Source organism: Aspergillus sydowii (assembly GCF_001890705.1).
Source record: "Aspergillus sydowii CBS 593.65 unplaced genomic scaffold ASPSYscaffold_6, whole genome shotgun sequence".
Lineage (NCBI taxonomy): Eukaryota > Fungi > Ascomycota > Eurotiomycetes > Eurotiales > Aspergillaceae > Aspergillus > Aspergillus sydowii.
In genome coordinates this window covers 1229579-1249623 of record NW_024467864.1, presented here as the reverse complement: position 1 = coordinate 1249623, position 20045 = coordinate 1229579, and the positions used below count along the sequence as shown (strand labels likewise).

General features: G+C 49.8%; 8 protein-coding genes across 8 annotated transcripts; 5 read left to right on the top strand and 3 right to left on the bottom strand.

The window, feature by feature from the left end:
• Positions 1-2456: 2456 nt before the first annotated feature.
• Positions 2457-3491, top strand: ASPSYDRAFT_32311 (uncharacterized protein; the record flags this gene model as incomplete). Its single annotated transcript, XM_040844961.1, has 1 exon — positions 2457-3491. One exon carries the CDS (start codon positions 2457-2459, stop codon positions 3489-3491), a length of 1035 nt encoding a protein of 344 aa, XP_040702061.1.
• A 400-nt stretch (positions 3492-3891) lies between these two features.
• Positions 3892-4272, top strand: ASPSYDRAFT_90436 (uncharacterized protein; the record flags this gene model as incomplete). Its single annotated transcript, XM_040852335.1, has 1 exon — positions 3892-4272. The coding sequence occupies one exon, from the start codon at positions 3892-3894 to the stop codon at positions 4270-4272; it is 381 nt and encodes a 126-aa protein (XP_040702060.1).
• Positions 4273-5571: 1299 nt separating this feature from the next.
• ASPSYDRAFT_58756 (uncharacterized protein) lies at positions 5572-7506 on the top strand (the record flags this gene model as incomplete). The annotated part of the gene is made up of 2 exons (XM_040849585.1): positions 5572-5613; positions 5641-7506. 2 exons carry the CDS (start codon positions 5572-5574, stop codon positions 7504-7506), a joined length of 1908 nt encoding a protein of 635 aa, XP_040702059.1.
• Positions 7507-9442: 1936 nt separating this feature from the next.
• ASPSYDRAFT_46287 (cupin domain-containing protein) lies at positions 9443-10032 on the top strand. Its single transcript, XM_040847193.1, has one exon. The coding sequence runs from the start codon at positions 9503-9505 to the stop codon at positions 9935-9937; it is 435 nt and encodes a 144-aa protein (XP_040702058.1). The 5' UTR covers positions 9443-9502; the 3' UTR covers positions 9938-10032.
• Positions 10033-10051: 19 nt separating this feature from the next.
• Positions 10052-12421, bottom strand: ASPSYDRAFT_133209 (FHA domain-containing serine/threonine-protein kinase; the record flags this gene model as incomplete). Its single annotated transcript, XM_040840628.1, has 6 exons — positions 10052-11092; positions 11145-11438; positions 11488-11534; positions 11581-11865; positions 11925-12210; positions 12264-12421. 6 exons carry the CDS (start codon positions 12419-12421, stop codon positions 10171-10173), a joined length of 1992 nt encoding a protein of 663 aa, XP_040702057.1. The 3' UTR covers positions 10052-10170.
• Positions 12422-12490: 69 nt separating this feature from the next.
• ASPSYDRAFT_46285 (putative C2H2 finger and ankyrin domain protein) lies at positions 12491-14966 on the bottom strand. The gene is made up of 2 exons (XM_040847192.1): positions 14719-14966; positions 12491-14652 (listed from the first exon to the last, which is right to left on the bottom strand). The coding sequence occupies exons 1-2, from the start codon at positions 14765-14767 to the stop codon at positions 12779-12781; spliced, it is 1923 nt and encodes a 640-aa protein (XP_040702056.1). The 5' UTR covers positions 14768-14966; the 3' UTR covers positions 12491-12778.
• Positions 14967-16230: 1264 nt separating this feature from the next.
• ASPSYDRAFT_204329 (putative extracellular cellulase CelA/allergen Asp F7-like) lies at positions 16231-17425 on the top strand (the record flags this gene model as incomplete). Its single annotated transcript, XM_040843850.1, has 3 exons — positions 16231-16506; positions 16573-16935; positions 17009-17425. 3 exons carry the CDS (start codon positions 16231-16233, stop codon positions 17423-17425), a joined length of 1056 nt encoding a protein of 351 aa, XP_040702055.1.
• Positions 17426-18077: 652 nt separating this feature from the next.
• Positions 18078-19017, bottom strand: ASPSYDRAFT_90430 (putative HLH DNA binding protein (Penr2); the record flags this gene model as incomplete). Its single annotated transcript, XM_040852334.1, has 2 exons — positions 18078-18430; positions 18486-19017. 2 exons carry the CDS (start codon positions 19015-19017, stop codon positions 18078-18080), a joined length of 885 nt encoding a protein of 294 aa, XP_040702054.1.
• Between the last annotated feature and the right edge of the window lie 1028 nt (positions 19018-20045).

The window sequence follows — 20045 nt, the reverse complement described above, 5'->3', positions numbered from 1 at the left end:
CGCCACCAGTACAATGGATCAGTCAGTCAATGACTTGCTGCACGTGGATATGAATGAATGTAAGAATAGATCAGGCAGAGTGGTGTGGAGTACTGCTCAATCTGCTCAATGACTGCTCAACTCAAGGATTGTGAAAGAACGATGGGATGGACTCTTCCTTCATTCTCCCTCAGCTCCTTCGCCCTCGATTTCTACTCCATTATAGCAGGGGCGTGGGCTGGTTATGAAGGCCTCGGGAGCCAGAGTACATCATCTGCGTTGCCCCTCGTGCACTGAGACAAGGAGAAAAGGAGGCGCCCTCGAGGGTGCGCGACGCAAGGACCGATAAATCTCCTTGACACTGGCCCTCTTGCTGATCGGCTGCACAGCGCAGTAACCAGACAGTCTCAAGGGCCGTTCCGCTGTGGGACGCTGGATCACATAATGCAGTCTGCAGCCTGCATCTGCATGCACCCCGATTGCTTGCAGATGGCTTTGCAGATGGCTTGATAGATGTTGTAACTAGACACTATCAAGTATCAACACACTACGATATTATCCTATTTACCCAATGCAAGCTGTATTGTCGCTCAAAGACTAGAAATCTAAAGATATGTTCTAAATTAGGGTGTAAGCTTAGCCTACCAAGGTCTCTGGGTGGTTGGTCTGAGGTCTCACCACTCCTCAGTACCTGAATCACATCTCCCCATCCTCCTTCTCAAGGTATACCACTCCTGCGAACACGTTACCCCAAGTCCTATAAGACAAATCTCATCCCGTAGTTAAACAATCATGATTTCTCTGGTTGTCCTCAACCGTCTCTTTCCGAAAATTCAACTGTCCATGGGTCGCTTCCAAAAGAGGTAATATTAGAAACACGAGCGCGTCGCGTAGCGCGTATGACCGCGTTAGAGGGGCGCGTCCGCCAATCAACACCGTGTTCCTGACCAGCTGCCTGAGGCCGTGCCGTCTTATTCCCACTTCACTGTTAACTTTCAACCTCGAAGTGGAGGTTTGTTTGATTATCCAAATTTTGGTCATTACCGTCGAGCCAAAGCGTTATTCACAAGCAAGCAAAGACATCCCTGCTAACGCTGTCGATCCGGATAGCCCACCGAAGCCAACCAAGTTCCCATCTTATCGATACGCACGCTCCCCAGCCCCCTCCTTGCTTTGTCCATCGAGGGGCTGAGAGCCTCCGCATTCTTTCTTGAGGCAACGCCGACGATAACGTTTTTGCAAGTGGCGTCGAATCCCCTTTGCGCCCAACGCCCCAGACAAAGTCACTAGTGCAACCCAGCCACCGGAGCGTCTGAGAGACTGAGTTGACGAGCACGCCTGCCCTGATCTCCCTTGCTTCTATCGATGCAAGTGCACTTGCGGAGAATACTCGGCGATTTTGGTCTCGTGGTGGTGCTTGCATTATCTTGCAGATAGCACGGAGCAATAAAGATATCAGCACCACGCACAATTCCACCAACGTGTTGGCCGGCCCGCCATCAAGCCTTCAACTGACCAGCCAGATTCATCTTCCGACTACCGAAATCCAACCAGGGTATAAGTGCAACAGTGCGCTCGGGTCAACTGCCCAAACCTAGACACAAACTTGGAACATCCCCTTCTTCTCTCTTGTAAAAGTTGCCACCTGCCCTTGAGGACCCGTCGTCCGTTCTGAACGTCATCTAGGGACTGGCAACGACCTATCCAGGTACCGCAGGGCTAGGGCAGGGTTAGGCGTACCCTAGGAGCTTTCAACTTCCTGGGACGAGGGACACCCAGCCACCCTTCCCCACTCCTAGATAGACAAAGATCGACGCAAAGAACGAGGAAGTGCGTATTTTCCGACGTGCATTGACAGATGCACGTCTTGTGATTTGACCTGCAGAATCGGCGATTTCTGATCCCTTGCGTTGCGTGCTAAGACTCTGGCCTGAGACCGGTATTGGTAGGAGAGGGAGAAGAAAGGATATCACCTTTACGTATATCCTTCAATCCCTTCGGCTCAAATGTAACCCTTTTATCCAGAGGCTGCCTAGGATGAGCTGGTTGCGTGACTACCTCCTCCAACGGCGCACCGTGACGTTGGCACAAGCATGATATACGAGGGTCAATTATCAGAGTAGCAACGCATTATGCCTCTGTCAAACGACGCTGGCTTAGACCATGGAGTCCAGGGATTATTAACCAAATCGGGAAATATATGACGAGACGCACCATGGACGTAGCTTGTACGGAGTAGGGCCTCTGCAGATTTCAAATGAGATTCCATCGATTTTAGCTTGACTCTTGGACTGTTTCAAGTTGTGGGGTACCTCAGCCTTCAGGTGCGTGCACGGATCGATAAATCACATATTGAGTTAGTGCTGACAGCTGACGGCCTCCAGCTGGAGTTGGAGTACGGCGTTTTCGCCTGACAAGTTGCCCGAACATTCTCAACATATTCATCTCAAGAGCTCTACTTGAAATTTGGCTGCACTATGGCATCCCTTGTCCTTGTCACCGGCGCCACAGGCCTGATTGGCTTCCGAGTGCTCCTCGAAACCCTCCGCAAAGGGTACACGGTGCGCTTCGCCGCACGCTCAGAGGAAAAAGCCCAAAAGGTCCTCTCTCGCCCCGCCATCCAAGGACTCAACGCAGGAGACCGGCTCAGCTATGTTCTCATCCCCGATATCAGCGTCGAGAGTGCCTACGACGAAGCCCTAAAGGGCGTGTCCTATGTACTACACGTCGGCACCCCGGTCCCAGTCCCGGGCTATGACCCCCTCACCCAAATTTACAATCCCACAGTCCAGAGCATCCCAAGTCTACTGAACTCAGCCCTCAAAACACCAACCTTGAAACGACTGGTAATCACCTCCTCCATCCTCGCCAACCTTGCACCAATTCCCGATCCAGCTTTTGTATCCACCGGGGCTACGCGCATCCCCATCACCTCCCCAACCGAGAAAATTTCAAGCCCTTTCGAAGCGTATGCCTTAGGCAAGATAATCTCTCTCAATGCAACAGACGAGTTCATCGCCAAAGAAAACCCGCATTTCAGCATCGCGCACGTCTTCCCGGGGTACGTCTTCGGCCGCAACGACCTCCTCGACGGTGAGGGTAATGAGCTCCTCTTCCGAAATAGCTCGAACGGGTACCTTCTCGCCAGCATTCTGGGTAAGGATATCGGCATGCCAATTCACGGGGGGTATGTGCATATCGACGATGTCGCGGACGTACATCTCCGTGTTCTCGAGCTGGCTTCCACTTCTGACTCTTTGCCTGGAATCCCGGATTCGTTTGGTGCGTGTATAACGCTTGAGGCGTTCAATACCTTTGATATTGTGGAGAAAGTCTTCCCCAAGGCAGTTGCCAATGGGACATTTTCGCGTGGCGTGCTGGCTAAACTGCCCATTTCGTATGACTCGAGCGAGACGGAGAGGGTGCTTGGGGTAAAGTTTCGGTCGTTCGAAAGTGCGGTGGTGGATACTGCTGCGCAGTATTTGCAGAGTCGGGGATTAGAGGAGGCGTAAAGTAAGATGGGGTGTTCGTTCTTGTATAGGTGAATACATATCTATATAGAGCTCGTACGTACCATTCCAGTCACAACGGGGCGAGCCTACGAAGAAGCTTATTGGCGATATATCTAGTAGAAATTGACCTATAGTGGCCTTGAGATTGGGTGGTGAAGTAGGTCTATGCCGCCTTATAAATATACCCTATCACCGAAAATCTCCTTGTGAACAGCTACTCAGCTGCCCTGTCCACCCTAAATCACTATCAAATTATATTGCCATGGGTATACTTAGGCAACCACTTCTGTCAGTCAGTCCACAACACTAATTCATATTCCTCAAATTCCCACCTAAACACCATGACCGGAACCAACCCCAAATCCCATCAATTCCCCTTCCTCCCCCCAAACTTCGCATCATGATATGGAAAGAAGTCCTCCCACCACACGACGCACCAGCGCTATACCCGTGGAAAACGGGATACTGGCAGCCACGCCCTCTCCAGGAATCAGATAAGGCATGGGGCCGGCACGAGGATGTGCACCTATTTCTTGAGCTCCGGCAGGACCTGTTCGACCATGTACAGGTTGACATACCGCTGTTTTTTGTGAGTCAGGAGGCGCGTGAGGTTTCTTTGACTTGGATCCAGAAGCAGGGAATCCATATCCATACCTCTAGTAAGACCAGGGGACAGGGACACTTCTGCCATGATAACGAACGCCATAAGCAAAGTGACGAAGAACGCCCAGGCAATGGCCATGACAATGCTACATCTTCATCCGCCTCTTCAACCCACTGACAGATGCACTATACATCCCCGTGGACAAGTTGACAGATTTTTACAATGACCCAATCCATCGGCTCAGTGAGCCGGATTTGATAGGGCAGAAAGCTCGTGTCAACCCCGACATTACGAGGATTGCAATTTCCGCGGAACTATTTCTACATGGGGACGTTTCGACAATCCCGGAGCTGTTGAGGTGGTATACTGTTCTGGACGTGCTGTTTGTGGTTGTGGGCCCGCAGCCTTATTGGGGGGATGCAGGCGCAGATGCAGATGCAGGTTCCGGTTTTAGTTCTGTTGTGCGGCAGGTCCAGAGGGGGGGGGGAGCGGTGGGAGATTGAGAAGGTCGAGGGCGAGGAGAAGAGGACAGGGATGACGTTTCTCTATAACCACAGACGTAAACGATTCGATTTGTGTGACGGGCTTGGGGCGGGTGAAGTTGTTGGTGATGAGGCGTTGTATGAGCGGATAGAAGAGACAGGGAAATATCTCACTCAAATTGCTGCTTAAAAAAAAGGGACGGTAGATTTGCGATTCGGCCTGTTCTTGCTGCGAGGAGATGGTAGAGCGTTCATGCATAAGAGTACTCATTGGATAATTATATGATGACCTTTCCAGTCCTTTGCTGTTAATTCTTCACCGGCTCTGAAGATTGGCAGTCCATGGTTCGCTCAACGTGGCAGCCACGCCCCCGTTTTATACTTCCCTGCAATAAACAATCGCCCCGGGAAAGCTGTTGCCGGGTGTTAATCTATGTATATACCGAGGTAACCATGTAACTAACCAGTTTTCAAGGCTCTAGAATACTGTCCACCTTCTGCTTTTTCGGAATGGCCAGTCCGTCACTATTGGTTTAACTGCTCTGTTGCTGTCTTTGATACTCGAGGCCATGGCGCTTTTAGTTGATGACGTTGCCTGTACATGGAATAGGATTAGTCTCCTACGCAGACCAACTACTCCAACTACCATATTTATGCTCGCTTAGTTGGTTATGTTAATAATATTTGCCAGGCCACAGGCAGCGTGAGGGGATTTCCGATCATAGAGGCGTTAGCGTGTTGGCGATGCAGATCTGGTATGCGATTCATGCAATTTAAGCGATCTAACTGCGGGGTTCAATACGACCCTCTTGCAATTGATGCAACGCTCAGTAGCACTGCAGAGTATTAGTATTGCGACACTTCTACTACACCGAGTCGCTGCAACGTGCTGTGCTGTCTGGGCGTTTTGTCAATAACACGCAAGGGGGCGCCGCCTCCCCCAACAACCACCCCGATCCCTTGACAACATTCAATACCTTCATCCTCAGCCACCATGTTTTATCCCTACTATTTGACGTATCTCTGGGCCTCTCTTGTCAATGGCCTTGACAGTAGGGGCCAGAATCAACTCCCCGCGGTGTGGCCGCCGCCTCAGCAGATCTCGTCGTCCGGCGCAGACATCTTGCTCAACGATAATGTCACCATTGTGACAGGCAATTTCACGGACTCTGCCACAATTGATGCTATCAAAGCGGTCGTGGTCTCCGCTGGCGGCCATGCCGTCCTCTCGTCTGACCCTGCAAACAGTGGCACGCAAATCGTCGTTGGCACTGAAGAGGCAAACGGCGCTGCTTCTGACATTGCTGAGGCACTCACGGGGAAATCTGCAGACGGCCTCGCTGCTGAAGGCTACGTCCTCGCTTCGGGCAATTATAATGATCAACCGAGTATTGTTCTTAACGGGATAGACACGCGTGGTACTTTCTATGCATCACAGACCCTTCGCCAACTTGTCAGCAATGACAATGTTCCTGGTGTTAAGGTGCGCGACTGGCCGCTCATGGAGATTCGTGGCTCGATCGAGGGCTTTTACGGTGTCCCCTGGTCTCACCAGGCTCGCCTTGACCAGCTCGTTTTCTACGGGAAACACAAGATGAACACCTACATCTATACGCCGAAAGATGATGTGCTTCTCCGCAATGAGTGGCGTACTCTTTATGGCGACGACGAAGTTTCCCAGCTTAAGGAGCTTGTCGACGGCGCAAACGAAAACCATGTCGACTTTACTTACGCTCTTTCGCCTGGTCTGGACCTCTGCTACTCATCTGACGACGACTTCAACGCTACTACAACCAAGTTCAACCAGATCCGCGATCTCGGTGTCCATAGCTTCTATATTGCTCTCGATGACATCCCTCTCGAGTTCCATTGCGACGCGGATAAGAATAAATGGAGCAAAACGGATGACTACCGCTGGATCGCTGACGCCCAGGCTTACTATCTGAATCGTGTCCAGAAGGAGTACATCGAGCAGAACAACCTCAAGGACCTCCAGACTGTTCCGACAAACTATGCCGGCAGCGTACCAGACCCTTATAAGGAAGAGTTTGGCACCAAGCTGAATAAGAAAATCCGCGTCCAGTGGACCGGCGAAGGAGTCTTCAGCCCCAATGTGACCGTCGAGAGTGTCTCACGCGCCGCCTCGACCTACGTTACCGATAACCTATACATCTGGGACAATTTCCCTGTCAACGACGGCGATCGAAACCGCCTATTCCTCAACCCGCTTACTGACCGCGACTCCGACCTCTACAAGTATCTCATAGGCTTCACCTCAAATCCAATGTCACAGGCATACGCGTCGATGCCGTCTCTTGCCAACTACGCTGACTACACGTGGAACGGCCCAGCGTACAACGCCAATAAGTCGATGGATGCCGCTTTGTGGGAGCTCACAGGTAGCGACACAAGCGTCCACGAGGCAGTCCTGGCGTTCACCGACGTTAACCAATACTGGCCATATCGCGAGCCTGCAGTACATTCGCCACAGCTTAACAAGGACATCACGGCGTTCTGGGCTGCCCGTAACGCTTCTTCTAAGGCCCACTACAAGTACCGCAAAAACGACGGAACTGAAGCGCTGCGCAACCGCCTTGAGCTTCTCACAACGCTCCCCGACGTTCTTCCCCGCATGGCCATGAAAGGATTCGCCACAGACGTGGCACCCTGGTCGACCCTTGCGATGCAATGGGCGACCGCGTGCCAGCGCTTAATTGCCATGCTAGATGCACTTGATTCTGGTGACAAGAGCGCAGCAGACAGAGAGTTCGGGACCGCGAAGACCTGGATTAAGAAGACGAAGGCCAAGACTGTTGACGACCGGAATAGTGATGGTGAGGACCTGCCAAACTCGATTACCCCGGTGACTGGTGAAGAGGCGTTTGGCGAGTTTGTCAACCGGACAACGGCGATCTATAACAGTCAATAGGCATGAATGTGCTGGGCATAATGGGTTGCCACCGGAAGTTGTCCAGCATTGATGTTGCCTAGTAGAGATGTTGGGGGCTGGCCAACTCAATATACTCTAGTAGCTTCTGCAGATCTCCTCGCAAAGATACCTAGACATTCTCTGTGACAGCTTGAAATGTCCTCTTGAGTGCTCTACCATGAATTTCGAGCTTACATTTCATCATGTTTCCTTACGCGCACACGCTATGCCCCAAAGTATCAAGAGCTGGCAAGCAAACATCCAACTACCACACCTGCAACAGAAATTCCTAATCAACTTTTCTTATGGGGACCACTCTATTTTCCGCTCTTAGGATAGGATATCGGCTCCTCGTCAGGCCGTAAGCGAAAACATAGCAGCGGGTGAGGTATGATCAAGAGTAAAACAAAGAAGTTTGGGAAGCCCGATAAGCCTATAGAGTTTTTAGGGCTGGTGTGTAATGACGGAGTAGTTTCCTGTTCGTTGCCTGAGGCCATTAACGAAATATAAAGATACTATTCGAACTGGGACATATGGATTGCAATAATATGTTAAATCCATAGTTAGACGATGATAAGCATCAAAAAAGGGCCATTACGCTAACTAGTTCTTCAAACCTCACTCCTCTCCAGTGTAGCCAGCACAAACTTAGTATAACAAACCCACACCCAGCCGCGTAGCTCGAGCGCGGAGTGCAAAGGAAGAGATGACCGCATCAGCAATCTGCTAGATGTTGCAATTCGCGCCACCGGGACCAATTGCTGAAAGTGCACATTTATAGGAACACCGTCTTCCTTCGCCCTGTCGACCATCGGAGTGTGAGATGAAAAAGAACCAGGGGTTGCATCCAAGGTAGATACTCTCACGGGCTGTCTAATTCGTCGTCAGGCCCAACAGTTGCGACAGGGGCTGTGAAGATGAATCTAGGGCGCGGTGACGCTGATAGTTAGAGTCTAACCTCCGCCATGAAAAGGGCATTCTTCTTTGTATATATATATATATGGAAGGAATCCTCTACTCACGGGATGAAGTACGTAAATTCGAGGTGTATGTATCCTATTTCCCATAACATCAAGTAGCATTGTCCGCTTACGTATAGCATCATGAAAAATGCTCAGAAGACTCCGCCGAGCCAGTACAAAGTCGGGGCGTTTATAATGATTTTTTCCAACAAAGCAAAAAGGAAAGTAGGAATGCTCTGCGGACGCCAGAAGAAATGAATACCCCGTTGCTCATGCAGGGCTGGTCCTCTGGACTGTCATGTAAAGTTATTATTTCCCTCTCAAAGCAAGAGTCTCCTGATCAAGCATACCAAGGACAATGCCTTCCAAGCTTCCAAGCGCAGTTCTCATTCTGATGATGGGTGGTCCAGCAACGACCCGAATCTAGTATTACCACCCAACTCACTGTGTAATGGAGCCAAGGAGTTTGTTGAAAAAGCCATGTCTGCAGTTCATGCCACCGATCACACTAATCCAGATGAATGGGAGGGTCAAATTATTGGGGAGTTCGACAGGGGAGTCTCTCATGTTGGGCTTGGCGGGGTAATATCAGCCATGGTAAGAATATAGTTGGTCTAGGCTGTCTCAGCGGAAGTCTAAGGGACTTAAGGTGTAGGACTAAGTTCGTTTTCGCCTGTTAATGTTTAGCTCTCAAGTCGCTGGTTCTAGATGATACGTCGGCAACCTAAATTGAATTCGATGAGCTTCCTAACGCTTAGCTGAGTGATGAGGAAGGTGTTTTCTGAAGATTTAGAATTTAAGAGCCTTTAATGCGTAGGGTTTAAAGATTGTGATGCTGGAAGTTCGCACCTGGGATGGTTATAAAATCCACCCGAACTACGTATAGAATAATCAAAAACACCCCCACTTAGTTAAGTCTATATATCTATACACGATAACGTCATAACACTCTCAGAGATCTCCAACCACTCTACAATATTCAATCACTTCCCAAAAAGCGTGCAAACAAGGAAAGGCCAATATACACATACATCATGCGCCAACCTACCGAAACCACGCCCATAATCCTCCCCGGACAACAAATCACCTCCCAATCCCCCGAATCGTTCCCTTCTCCTTCCAACGGCCACATAACATGGCGCACCCTCCTTTCAACCCCACAAACTCCAAGCAGCGACATGTGCGCCGGCCTCGCAACCTGCCCACCGCGAACCGGCTACCTCGCTTGCCACCGACACACGCAAGCCGAGATCTACTACATCACGTCCGGGTCTGGAGTGGTGGTTATCGACGGGGCTGAACATGTGGTTTCGAAGGGAACAGTCGTGTTTATCCCTGGGGATGCGGAGCATGGGGTTAGGAATGAGGCGGGGGAACCGTTGGAGTGGTTTTATGTCTTTCCCACGGCGGGGTTTGGGGATGTGGTTTATCGGTTCAGTCCGGGGGGTGAGGAGAAGGCGAAACTTTGATGGGATTGCGATGTATAAGGTAACCAGTTTATCATGGGCCTTTTTAAATATACTACTAGTCTGCCCTGCGTAATGAAATAATTTGTTTGGACTATCTATCGTGTTTAAACCGGCGCTGCTCTCGCGTTTGAAGCATTCGTGTCGTCATTTTGAAAAAAAAAGAAAGAATTCGATACTCAGACAAGTGAATCATTCATTGGATGATGCTGAAGAGAGAATGGAATCACCTTTTGTTAAATCAGTGCGCCATAAGGCAACTGCTGCCGCTTCCCAGTCATGTGGTTGCGGATTTCTTCGAAAACCTCTGCATCTGGCTCACCAGCGTCCTTGTGAGAGCACTTTTCCCTCATCCTACTGATGCTGTGATATCGCGCACCATGTCTTGCATCAAATAGGAATGCTTGTATCCCCTGTGAGTCTGATGACTTTGGTGCTGTTAGAGAGTTGGTAATGTTGCGTAATGGGTCACGCCGACTTGCGGAAGAAGTCACGGAATAAGTGTCTGTATTCTTTGACGCTACACGTAAGTGGTTGTCAGTCACTTTGATCTTTTTATGTGGAAGAAGATCCACATCTGAGAGGGCTTCCGAGGAGATATGGGTGAGGCAACTGCTCTGCTGGTCATCCGTTTCGGCTGTCGATAAAAATGCGAAGCCCACACATTGAGAACGTGGTTCCGACTTGATATACGATGCCTGGCTAGGATCATTAGACTCAGCGTCCAAGGCGGACGAATTCTGACTCGATTGGCTGGGACAGGTCTTGATATAAGATGCAAGCCCGACAATTCGGGGCTTCGTGGCCCTGCAAGGCTTCCAATCACGGATAGATCGCTCATAAAGCGCATCAAAGTCTGACTTATGTGCAGGATTGGTAAACCACTCATGCTGGAGTGCCTGCTTGACATCCATGCGCTCCGACGCATCGTGCTGTAAAAGTTGGAAGACGAAATCCTGGGCACGCTGACCTACTTGACGCCGGTTCATTGTCCCCTCAAGTTTTTCAATAGCTCTAGTGCGGTGAAAGTTCATCCCACACCCTTTTCGCACATTATCGAAGACAGACTCCCCGGTGAGAACGACTGCTGTCAGGCAGCCCAAAGACCAAAGATCCGCGGCTTTAGTATAACCCTTGTCGTTTTGCATAACCACTTCTCTGCAGCTGATATTAGATCATCTGTGGTATTCTGGGAAATATGCATACTAACGGAGCGCTGAATTCAAACGTTCCAATCATAGTCGACATTCGATTCGAAATCCGGTCGACTCGGGTGGCGCATCCGAAATCTGTAAGCACGACTCTACATCCATCGGCGCGAGAGGTCATGAGTATATTGTCAGGCTTCAAATCTCTGTGTACGATGTTCTGGTCATGCAGGTAATCGAGAGCAATCACAATCTGGCGCACAATAACTGCGGCTTCTATGTCGGGTAGCCTCCCGCCCTTGTGCTGTATATAGGAGAATAGATCCCCGCCCTTGAGAAGGTCCTGAATAATATATCTGCCACCAGTAAGACAGAAGAACATCTTGTTGACAAGCCAAGACTCACATGGTGTTATCACTCTGGATAACCTTTTCCAGACCGATGATATTGGGCTACCGCTGGTTAGCTGGGGAAGATACCAAACAGACTGAGACTCACATGCTGCAGGTTTTCGAGTATACTGGCTTCGCAGTAGAACTGCTTAAGCTTCTCTTTCCACTTCAAATTTGCGTAAATATCCCTCAGCTTTTCACTGGTATTCATACCGTAACCCTGCTTATTTTGCGCTTCCACCTCCATTGCCACACGTTTCTTGACAGTTACAAGATCGACGATTTTGCAAGCAAACTGCTGACCAGTGCTTTTGTTGTAAGCCATATGGACCAGCCCATAGGCACCAGAGCCTAGCCTGCGCTGCGTAACGGAATATTCATGGCCAAACATCTGTAACAAGCTCAAGTCATGAATGCTCATTCAATATATTCAATTGCTTAAGTACTTACCGCCATCTCTAATTCCTGCGAACGGGTAAAGCTGTTGGTTTGTGGATAGCCTACCGAGGCATATCTCAAAGTAACTCTCCCCGAAAGCTGAATTGTATCACCATCACTGAGAAGCAAGCATCTTTGCCCATTTCCCATCCAGTGTTGGTTCCAGAGGCTGCCATTCGTTGACAGATCCTCGGCATATACCAACGGCGCCACTTCTCCCGGATTATCCTGATCGAATATAACGGTGTGGATCCGCAAGTGTTTATTCGAGACGAAGGGATCGTTGATAACATACTGGCTTCAATTAGGTTAGCACGAGTACCAGCTGTTTGAAGAGATAGATGTCAATACCATTTCGCTGCGTCTCGACCGACGTAGATTTCCTGGCGACTATATATTGACAGGGGGTCTGAGGATTTTTCTGTAATTGGATCCCATTTGCAAATCATCCCAACTAAGGAGCCTAGAGGGGACGAGAGCTGTGGTTTCGTCTGCGAGGCGCTGGCCATGTGAGCTCAATAAGTGAGCAAATTGGTATGAGAAATGAGAGACAAGCCGGATAGAAACCCCGATTCTGGAACGAATGAATATAATTGACCGATTAACTGGTGCCTAATGATGATGTGTTGAGGAGATAGCTAGAGAGGTAAACCGACAAGTTTACCAGGAGGAAAAGAAAGTAAAGAGACCTGAAGGTTTAGATACAGGCTCACTCAGACAGACCGTCCACCACCATGAGCCATGGAAATATGAACAGAAGTTTTGAGCTAAAAAAAGACTTCATTTGTTTCAAGTCTATTGTTCGTAAGCTAAGAATAGGTATCGTTACAAACCCGAGAGGCATGCTGTCACTTTATTTCACTTTATCAATTCTGGCCCTGCTGCATTCTTCGAATGCGCTCTTCAGCTGCTCTAGCACGGCGCTCTCTTTCCAACCGCATCCTCATTTCCGGCGTCATCCCACGCATTTCTTCTTCTCTTTTTTCCTGCGCTGTCTTTTCTACACTCCCCACAGTCCGCCCGCCTTTCTTCGTCACCCGTGACGCTGCGGCGGCCTCCTCTTTTCGTAAGCGATCTATTTCGGCCTTCCGCCGGTTCGACTCTTCCTCTTCAGCTGTTTGTCGCTCTCTCTGTGATCGGCTGTCTGCTTCGGCCTTTGATACAGCTGATGGAACTTTTGCAGCTTCCCAGTCCCACTTGTATTCTCCTAGTTCGTGGCGCGCTACACGGAAGGCGTCACGAGTGGCCCGGTCCCCAGCAAGCTCAAACGGCGTCCTTCCCTCACCATTAGTAGTGGTAGGGTCTGCATCGATCTTGGTGAGCAGAGATAGCACCATAGCAGCAGAATCGAGGTTGGAAGCGAGATGAAGAGGCGTGGGACATCGGAAATTTTGTTGGACGTCGGACGGTTTAAATGTAAAGGAAGGGGTTAGGGAGTTCTTCGTTAGGTATGAAATCAAGGCGGGGATTTTTGAGCGACGGATGAGGGCTTGTATCTGTGTAGTGTGCATGATTGCCTCTTCTTCCTCTTTCGACAGCTTTGGCTTCTGCGGTTGCTGCGGACGAGGCGTCGAGGGTTTCGATGCTTGCTCTCGTTGTTTTGCCGCAGCGGCAGCGAGGGCAGCTTCATCAACCTGGCTTACCTTCACACGGGTGAGTTCTTTGAAGCACCTCATGAGCTCGCTCTGGGTTGCTCGTCGGGTACTGAACGGGAACCCTCTTAACCTCGGATCGTTCTGCACCAGCACTCTTCCCTCATGTTGGCCAAACAAAATTCTACGGTTGGTAGAGCCAGCAGCGCGGACAAACAGAAACTGAGCCTCGTTGATCATCTGCCTCCAATCCTGCAGCAATTCTCTGACCTCCTTCTCCAACTCAGCCTCATTGTATCGTCGCAAGCTGGAGCCGGCTGAGTGTGCAGCACCCTTTGATGCATCGTTCGCGGACTGAGATCCACCTTGTTTGCGTCTGGTTGTATAGCGGTGGAACGTCTTGTGCGCAATTACACGAGCCTGCCTTTCTTCAGTACCACCTTGCTTTCGATGAATCTCAGGCGCTAAAGAAACCAGCATTGCTGCAAAGTGCCCTCCTCCGATCATACACATGAAAATATGTGGACTCGATGGTTGCGGCTTTCCCTTATCCTTCTGGGGATCGATCGGGTCAAGTTGCTTCTTCGTTAGGGATTCGGCGAAATATTTAGGTTCCTCCTGTTCGGCATTCGTGAAAAGAGCGCGGTACACCCCAAGGGACGTATTCGGGGGAAGCGCGGGATTGGAGAACCACAACAGTGGATTCTTCCCAGTGTTTTTTGGTATTGGGTTATCGCCTCCTTCTTCAGCCGCCTGGGAGATTTTCGCCTGCCTTTTCAGCAGCGCCGTGAGTTGATCCCCCTCCTCTTCTTCCTCTTCTGACGATTCGGAGCCCGAGATTGACTCGTCAAGCTCTCCGATTGCCTTTGTAAACTGAGCCTCATCCAAAACAGCATGTCCTCTGAGCTGCGCCCTAGCGTTGTATTTATGGTGGTCTGATCTCACATGTTCGCGGTGTTCCGGCGGTGTTGCGAAGGGCACCTTGCAAAGGGCGCAACCCGTCGAGCTCGCGATCGCATGTTCTTGCGCTTCATCCGAAGGATCTTTCGTCGTAGGCCCAGTGGACTCGGCGTTTTCCTTGACGGTTATGGGCTGGTCTTCGCCCTTGAGCGCGATCGATGCGATGAGCTCATGAGGGAGATTGTAGGCTTGAAGTGGGGTCAGTAAGGTTTGAAGACCTGAAAAGATGGCGCATAAGATTTAACGGGACTAACCATATAGCGGTCTCCTGAGAAGCTCCTCCACTCGATTGTCTGCAGCCATCGCGACCGGCTGGGTTGAATGCGAAGAAGAAGAAAAGTAGCGATGACGATGACGGAATTGGAGAATTGCCCCTCAAGAAAGTCACCGCCCGAACAAGAAGACGTGGTGTCACTCTCTGTTTATCTCTACAGTCAATCACTTGTCCACGGTCTATTCACGCTTCTATCAGATATATTTTATCATGTCAAGTGTGAAGTGCTGTTGACTCAGATCTGTCATTCTGACTCATTGATGGGTTTCTACCAGGCTGTGCTTCAACCGCGCCACACACAAACGCCTAAAACAAAGATAAATGACTAACATTGCTCGTCACCAGGGTCATGATCTTCTCGAGGCTTCATAGAGTCTAGAACACTGCCCGAGTCTTTGGAAATACGCTGATGAAATGATATAGTACAGCTGATCTAGTTCAGAGACAGGCTCTGTGCCTCCACAGAGATTGATGCTTCTCAGCCCTAACGTCAGGACTGAAACATCGGTACAAACTTAGTCGATGGGGTCCAGCAAAAAAAAAATAAAGCCTCATGACCAAGTGATGTCCTCGGAAATGCCTCGTTTACCGGGCTCAGCCTTGTTTTTTGAATGTTTGACCCAAAATGCTTATGCCGCAAGGACGACCACAGATACGAACGTTGGCTGGCTTTATTTTTGATTTAGGATAGCTTAAAGGTTCGCATTTGCAATCTTACTGGGAGGGATGCCAAACCAGGGTCGTATGCGGTCGACTCTTCCTTGTGATTGGCTCGCATTATACCACAAGGAGGTCTCAACAAGTACTGCTTGGAGCCTCTAAACCGACATGGCAGCGCTTGTTACATTCGTGGCTAGAAATGGATCAGTTTTGAGAGCAATGGATACATGCTTATTTCTTTTCTTAGAGACCAGTCTTGTCTTCGCAGTTGGTGTTTGGGCCATGTTCAGGACATCTATTTTACCCGCAGCTCCAAGGCAACCTGCCATTCTTGCTGCTGTACTTCCAAATTGTGCATAATTATTGTTGAGCAGGGAATTATCACCTACACCGAGCACATTTTTCATCAGTTCGGCCTCTTCCGGATCGCTGGTCTTGTCATGCCATCCGGCGTTTCAGATTGAGGCCTCATTTCATTAGGGCCACACTGCCAGGAACTACCCCAATTAACAGGCACGGACAGCCGTGCTTTTCCTCCATTAGAGACGTGGTCCCCGCCAGTGTGTGCTACACAGACGAGCTAATCTTATTAAATTGCGGCAAGGCTGTGGCCTAGGAGTGGCATATTAGACGGCGGTCCTCTACTTAAAATGTCTTCCTCGTCCACCCTTCCTGCTTGGATATTCTATCTAATTGCCTTGATCTGAGATCCAGGCGTCCATTCATTGATATATCTTCCGTTCTGCTGCATATTCTTTCGTTAATACCTGCTTTCCCCGTGCGGTCTGAGGCTGCGTTCATTTTTCTACCTTCATTCCACAATCTCGGCACCATGAGGTATCAGAGTCTCACATCTATTGCCATCGCGGCCCTGAGCGCGAGCACCTCCGTTTCTGCGGTTCCTCTTAAACCTGAGAGAAATGGCCACTGCCCAGCAGGATACTCGCCGAGCGTATCCTATATCACTGTCACTGTGAAGCCCACTCATGTTGTTGAACCAGCTTCCTCGGTCCCCTCAGTCTACTCCGAGTCTTCAGAGTCCACTTTGACCGTCTCAAACACCTCGACTACATCAAGTGCTGCAACCCCTTCAACCACGGAAGAAGCTGTTCCTACCGTAGGCGTCATTGAGACAATCCCAGCTGCCTTTGTCCAAGGGTCTTCTAGCACCGAGTCAACCGAATCTCCTTCCTCAACCCTATCCATCGTAGAATCAGCACCGACTGAAGTCGCCGTCATCCAGCCTATAGCCACAACCACCCAGTCCGCATCCACGACAACAGCAGCCACCGCGAACAAGGAAACCACCGCATCGGACGCACCCGCTTCTTCCACTAAGAGCACAGCGGCCACCACTTCCGGCAAAGCCACCTTCTACGGTGGCAATCTCTCCGGCGGAGCCTGCTCGTTCAGCGACTACACCATCCCCTCGCATCTATTCGGCACTGCCTTCTCCGGCGAGGCCTGGGACAACGCCGCGGAATGCGGTGCTTGTGTGTCCGTCACTGGTCCCAGCGGCAACTCTATCAAGGCTATGGTATGACAGCTATTGGCCTTAATTTTCAAGTGCGCAGCACTATATACTGACAAACACCAACCCCCTCCTTCAGATCGTCGACGAATGCCCTGAATGCGCTTCCAGCGATCTCGACCTTTTCGAGTCCGCTTTTACGGAACTTGGTTCCGCGTCCACAGGGATTCTCCCCGTCTCATGGAGCTTCACGCCCTGCTCAATCACCTCGCCGCTAATTCTCAGAAACAAAGAGGGGGCATCGGCCTACTGGTTCTCGATGCAGGTTGTCAACGCGAATGAAGCCGTAGCTTCGCTTGAGGTTAGCACGGATAACGGATCCACCTGGCAAAAGACTACGCGGAGCGAGTATAACTTCTTTGAGAATGATTCAGGGTTTGGTTCCGAGAGCGTGGATGTTAGGATTACGGGTGCTAGTGGCAGTAGCGTTGTTGTGAAGAACGTGGGGATTAGTTCTGGAAAGAGCATCACTGCGGATGAGAATCTCTGGTTCTGATCTTGAATCCGTGTTGAAATGTGAATGAGAGGTAGAGCTTATTCTTCTTTTCTAGGCTTTACCATATAGCGCGGGCCGTCGCCCTTTTTGTATTGACTTGAAATGGTTGTTCTTACGGTTCTAAATCTTGTATATGTTCACTTCTATCTCGGAATACTTGATATTTTGCCCATAAGGCGAAAAGTCTGCAATGTGAGTGCCCTAGGGTAGCGAGGTTTACAAGGAAAAATGTAGATGTAGAAGAAAATAACTGCATTCTGTCAACGCGCTGCAAACTACAAATCCATAGCCTCAGTGCAAATTAACAACTCCCGGACCCTGTTTCGCCAAACCCATCCTTGAATAACGTACAGAAAGAAGCGGAGCGAGGGAAATAATAGTAAAGCAAGCCGAACCCTGGTATAGGTGAGGATTAAATACGGACGCGATCGTCCACACTGTCAACACTGTATAACGAAACCGGACCGCGATGACCGAATTGGAGTGAAATCATGGGAGATCGAAATCAAACACGCGTATCCCTTGAAAAGACGAGAGGGAGATATCAAGTGAAAGAAGCCCTTATCTTTCGAAACATGCCATGGCACGATATGTATGATCTTGGAGCGAAGAACCGCAAATGTGTAAGATGAAAAGAAAAGCTTAGCCAGGTTTACACCTGGTTTTGGTCAATGTCGAGAGCTTCAAGCTCTTTGGCCTCTTCGTAGTCGTCGAACTCGAGCCCTGCATCGCGACATCGTTGCAGCCACTTCAGTGCAATATCACCACGGCGGTTGACCTCTACCTTGAGCTTCGAGTTTTGCGAACTAATTTCGTTGATAGCGTGACTCGTTGTCATATTGTTCTGCTCCCACCGTTCGCCCATTTGGCGCTTATCTTCATGTAATTGGTTGATGTATTCAATGGCGCGTTGGAGTATCGCGCCCTTGTTCTTGTCGCAGTTTGGTACCAGGCGAGCAATCTGGTTAATACCTTCGTTTATTGCTTCACGGCGCCGGCGCTCAACTGTAATCAGGGTTAGTGGGGAGATAAGACGAGTAAAGGACAGATGGGCGCGTACCTTCTTTGTGGTTATTCTTGCGGATTTGATGCCATTCAGGTGAGCCAACAGATGGCTTTTGGCTCATGCTCTGTGCTTCACGGGCGGCATACACTGCGGCGGCAGTGGAGTTGTGGTTGTGAGTAGTCCCGATCCCCTGGCCGATATCGTCTCCAAACGTTAAGCCATGCGCCAAGTTGTTATCGAATGTGTTATCTGGAGGCGGGGGATATTTGTTCTGAGGGTTATGAGCAGCAAGCGCTGCTTTGGCAGTAGTAAGGGCATTCTCATCCGTAATCCCATTTTGGGTTCCCACATGTTGAAGGATTTGTTGATCAATATTAAGCTCTGACGCTGTGTTTGGCAGGCCATGATCATAAGAACCAAGCGCGCTGTGTGTGAAGTTTTGAGTATCCGCCCCGGGGATACTGCCATTACTTCCATGAGAAGAACGGTTCAGGCGTTGCGAGTCTGGCCCGCCACTATCACTGCTCTCACGCTTACGCTTCACCATGTTGCCTTCTGAGGCGCCCAGTTGCTGTGTATCAGCCATGGTGAATAGTCTAGAAGGATGCATGTTAGCCATTGTCAACAATCTTGATTCGCAGCACTTACCAACTACAAGCGGTATTCTTCAAATGAGGTTCTGTGGCAGATGTAAAACGCCACTGGTCTGCAAAAAAAATTGTTAACGAAATGTACAGGGTATCCTTTAAATAATTGTGCAGTGACGAGTCAGGAACAATGATCAAAGGCCGAAAAATAAGTAAAAATAAAAAGATAAAAGGTTCGAACAAGAACACATAAAACTTTCTGGGTTATGTCTGTATTCCATTATAGAAATGCTGGGCTCTTGTGAACAAGCACAATGATCTGGGAGTGGACGCGTTCTGTTGTGTTGGCTGACTGACGCGCTTTGTTCACACCACCATATCAATAGTACTCTGGAACAAGCCAATACAGCAAGTAAAGGCAATTCATAGATCTCAGATTTACTGAAAGCACAGACAAATAATAAATGTGTGGTGCAGAAAAATACACAACACGCAGACTCCAAAGGCTTATGGGCAGCGCGTCATGACGTCTCAGCGACCGGCGGAACCGTGAGAAAGGACTTCAACCACCACCAAACCGGCTCGCGGCAGGAAGCAGGGGCAACATGACGCCGGTCGCGGAAGACCCAATAACGCGATACAGCAGCAGGCTTTGAAGTGGGCCGTGATGGAAAAGCAAGCAGAAGGGAAGCAGGAGAGGAGCTGTACCTTGGGATGGTCTATTTATCACCTGACAGCAAGTCACCTGCCACGGACAACAACAAGAGTATCGCGAATCGTATCGCAGACGCGAGAACTCGAGTTTTTAGGACGGACGAAAAAAAAGCGTTCGAAACGGCCGATTTGAGAATATCAGAATCGCCGAATTTGAGCTCGACCAAAACGAAGAAGCAGCTTTTACCCTCGAAAAAAGGGATACATGGAGGAGTAGAGAGAGGTCGAAGTAGAGCTCACGTGGGCGAGGGAGACTCAAAAGAGGAGAAGCGCTGAGGTGCGGCGGGCGCAACAATCCGAGTGTGCAATTTTT

Bases quoted from the DNA above. Each gene is read 5' to 3' on its own strand.
- ASPSYDRAFT_46287 (XM_040847193.1), top strand. From the start codon at position 9,503: ATGCGCCAACCTACCGAAACCACGCCCATAATCCTCCCCGGACAACAA.
- ASPSYDRAFT_46285 (XM_040847192.1), bottom strand. From the start codon at position 14,767: ATGGCTGCAGACAATCGAGTGGAGGAGCTTCTCAGGAGACCGCTATAT. The intron at 14,653-14,718 runs GTTAGTCCCGTT...CCCCACTTCAAG, and splicing joins TCTCAGGAGACCGCTATATG to CCTACAATCTCCCTCATGAG.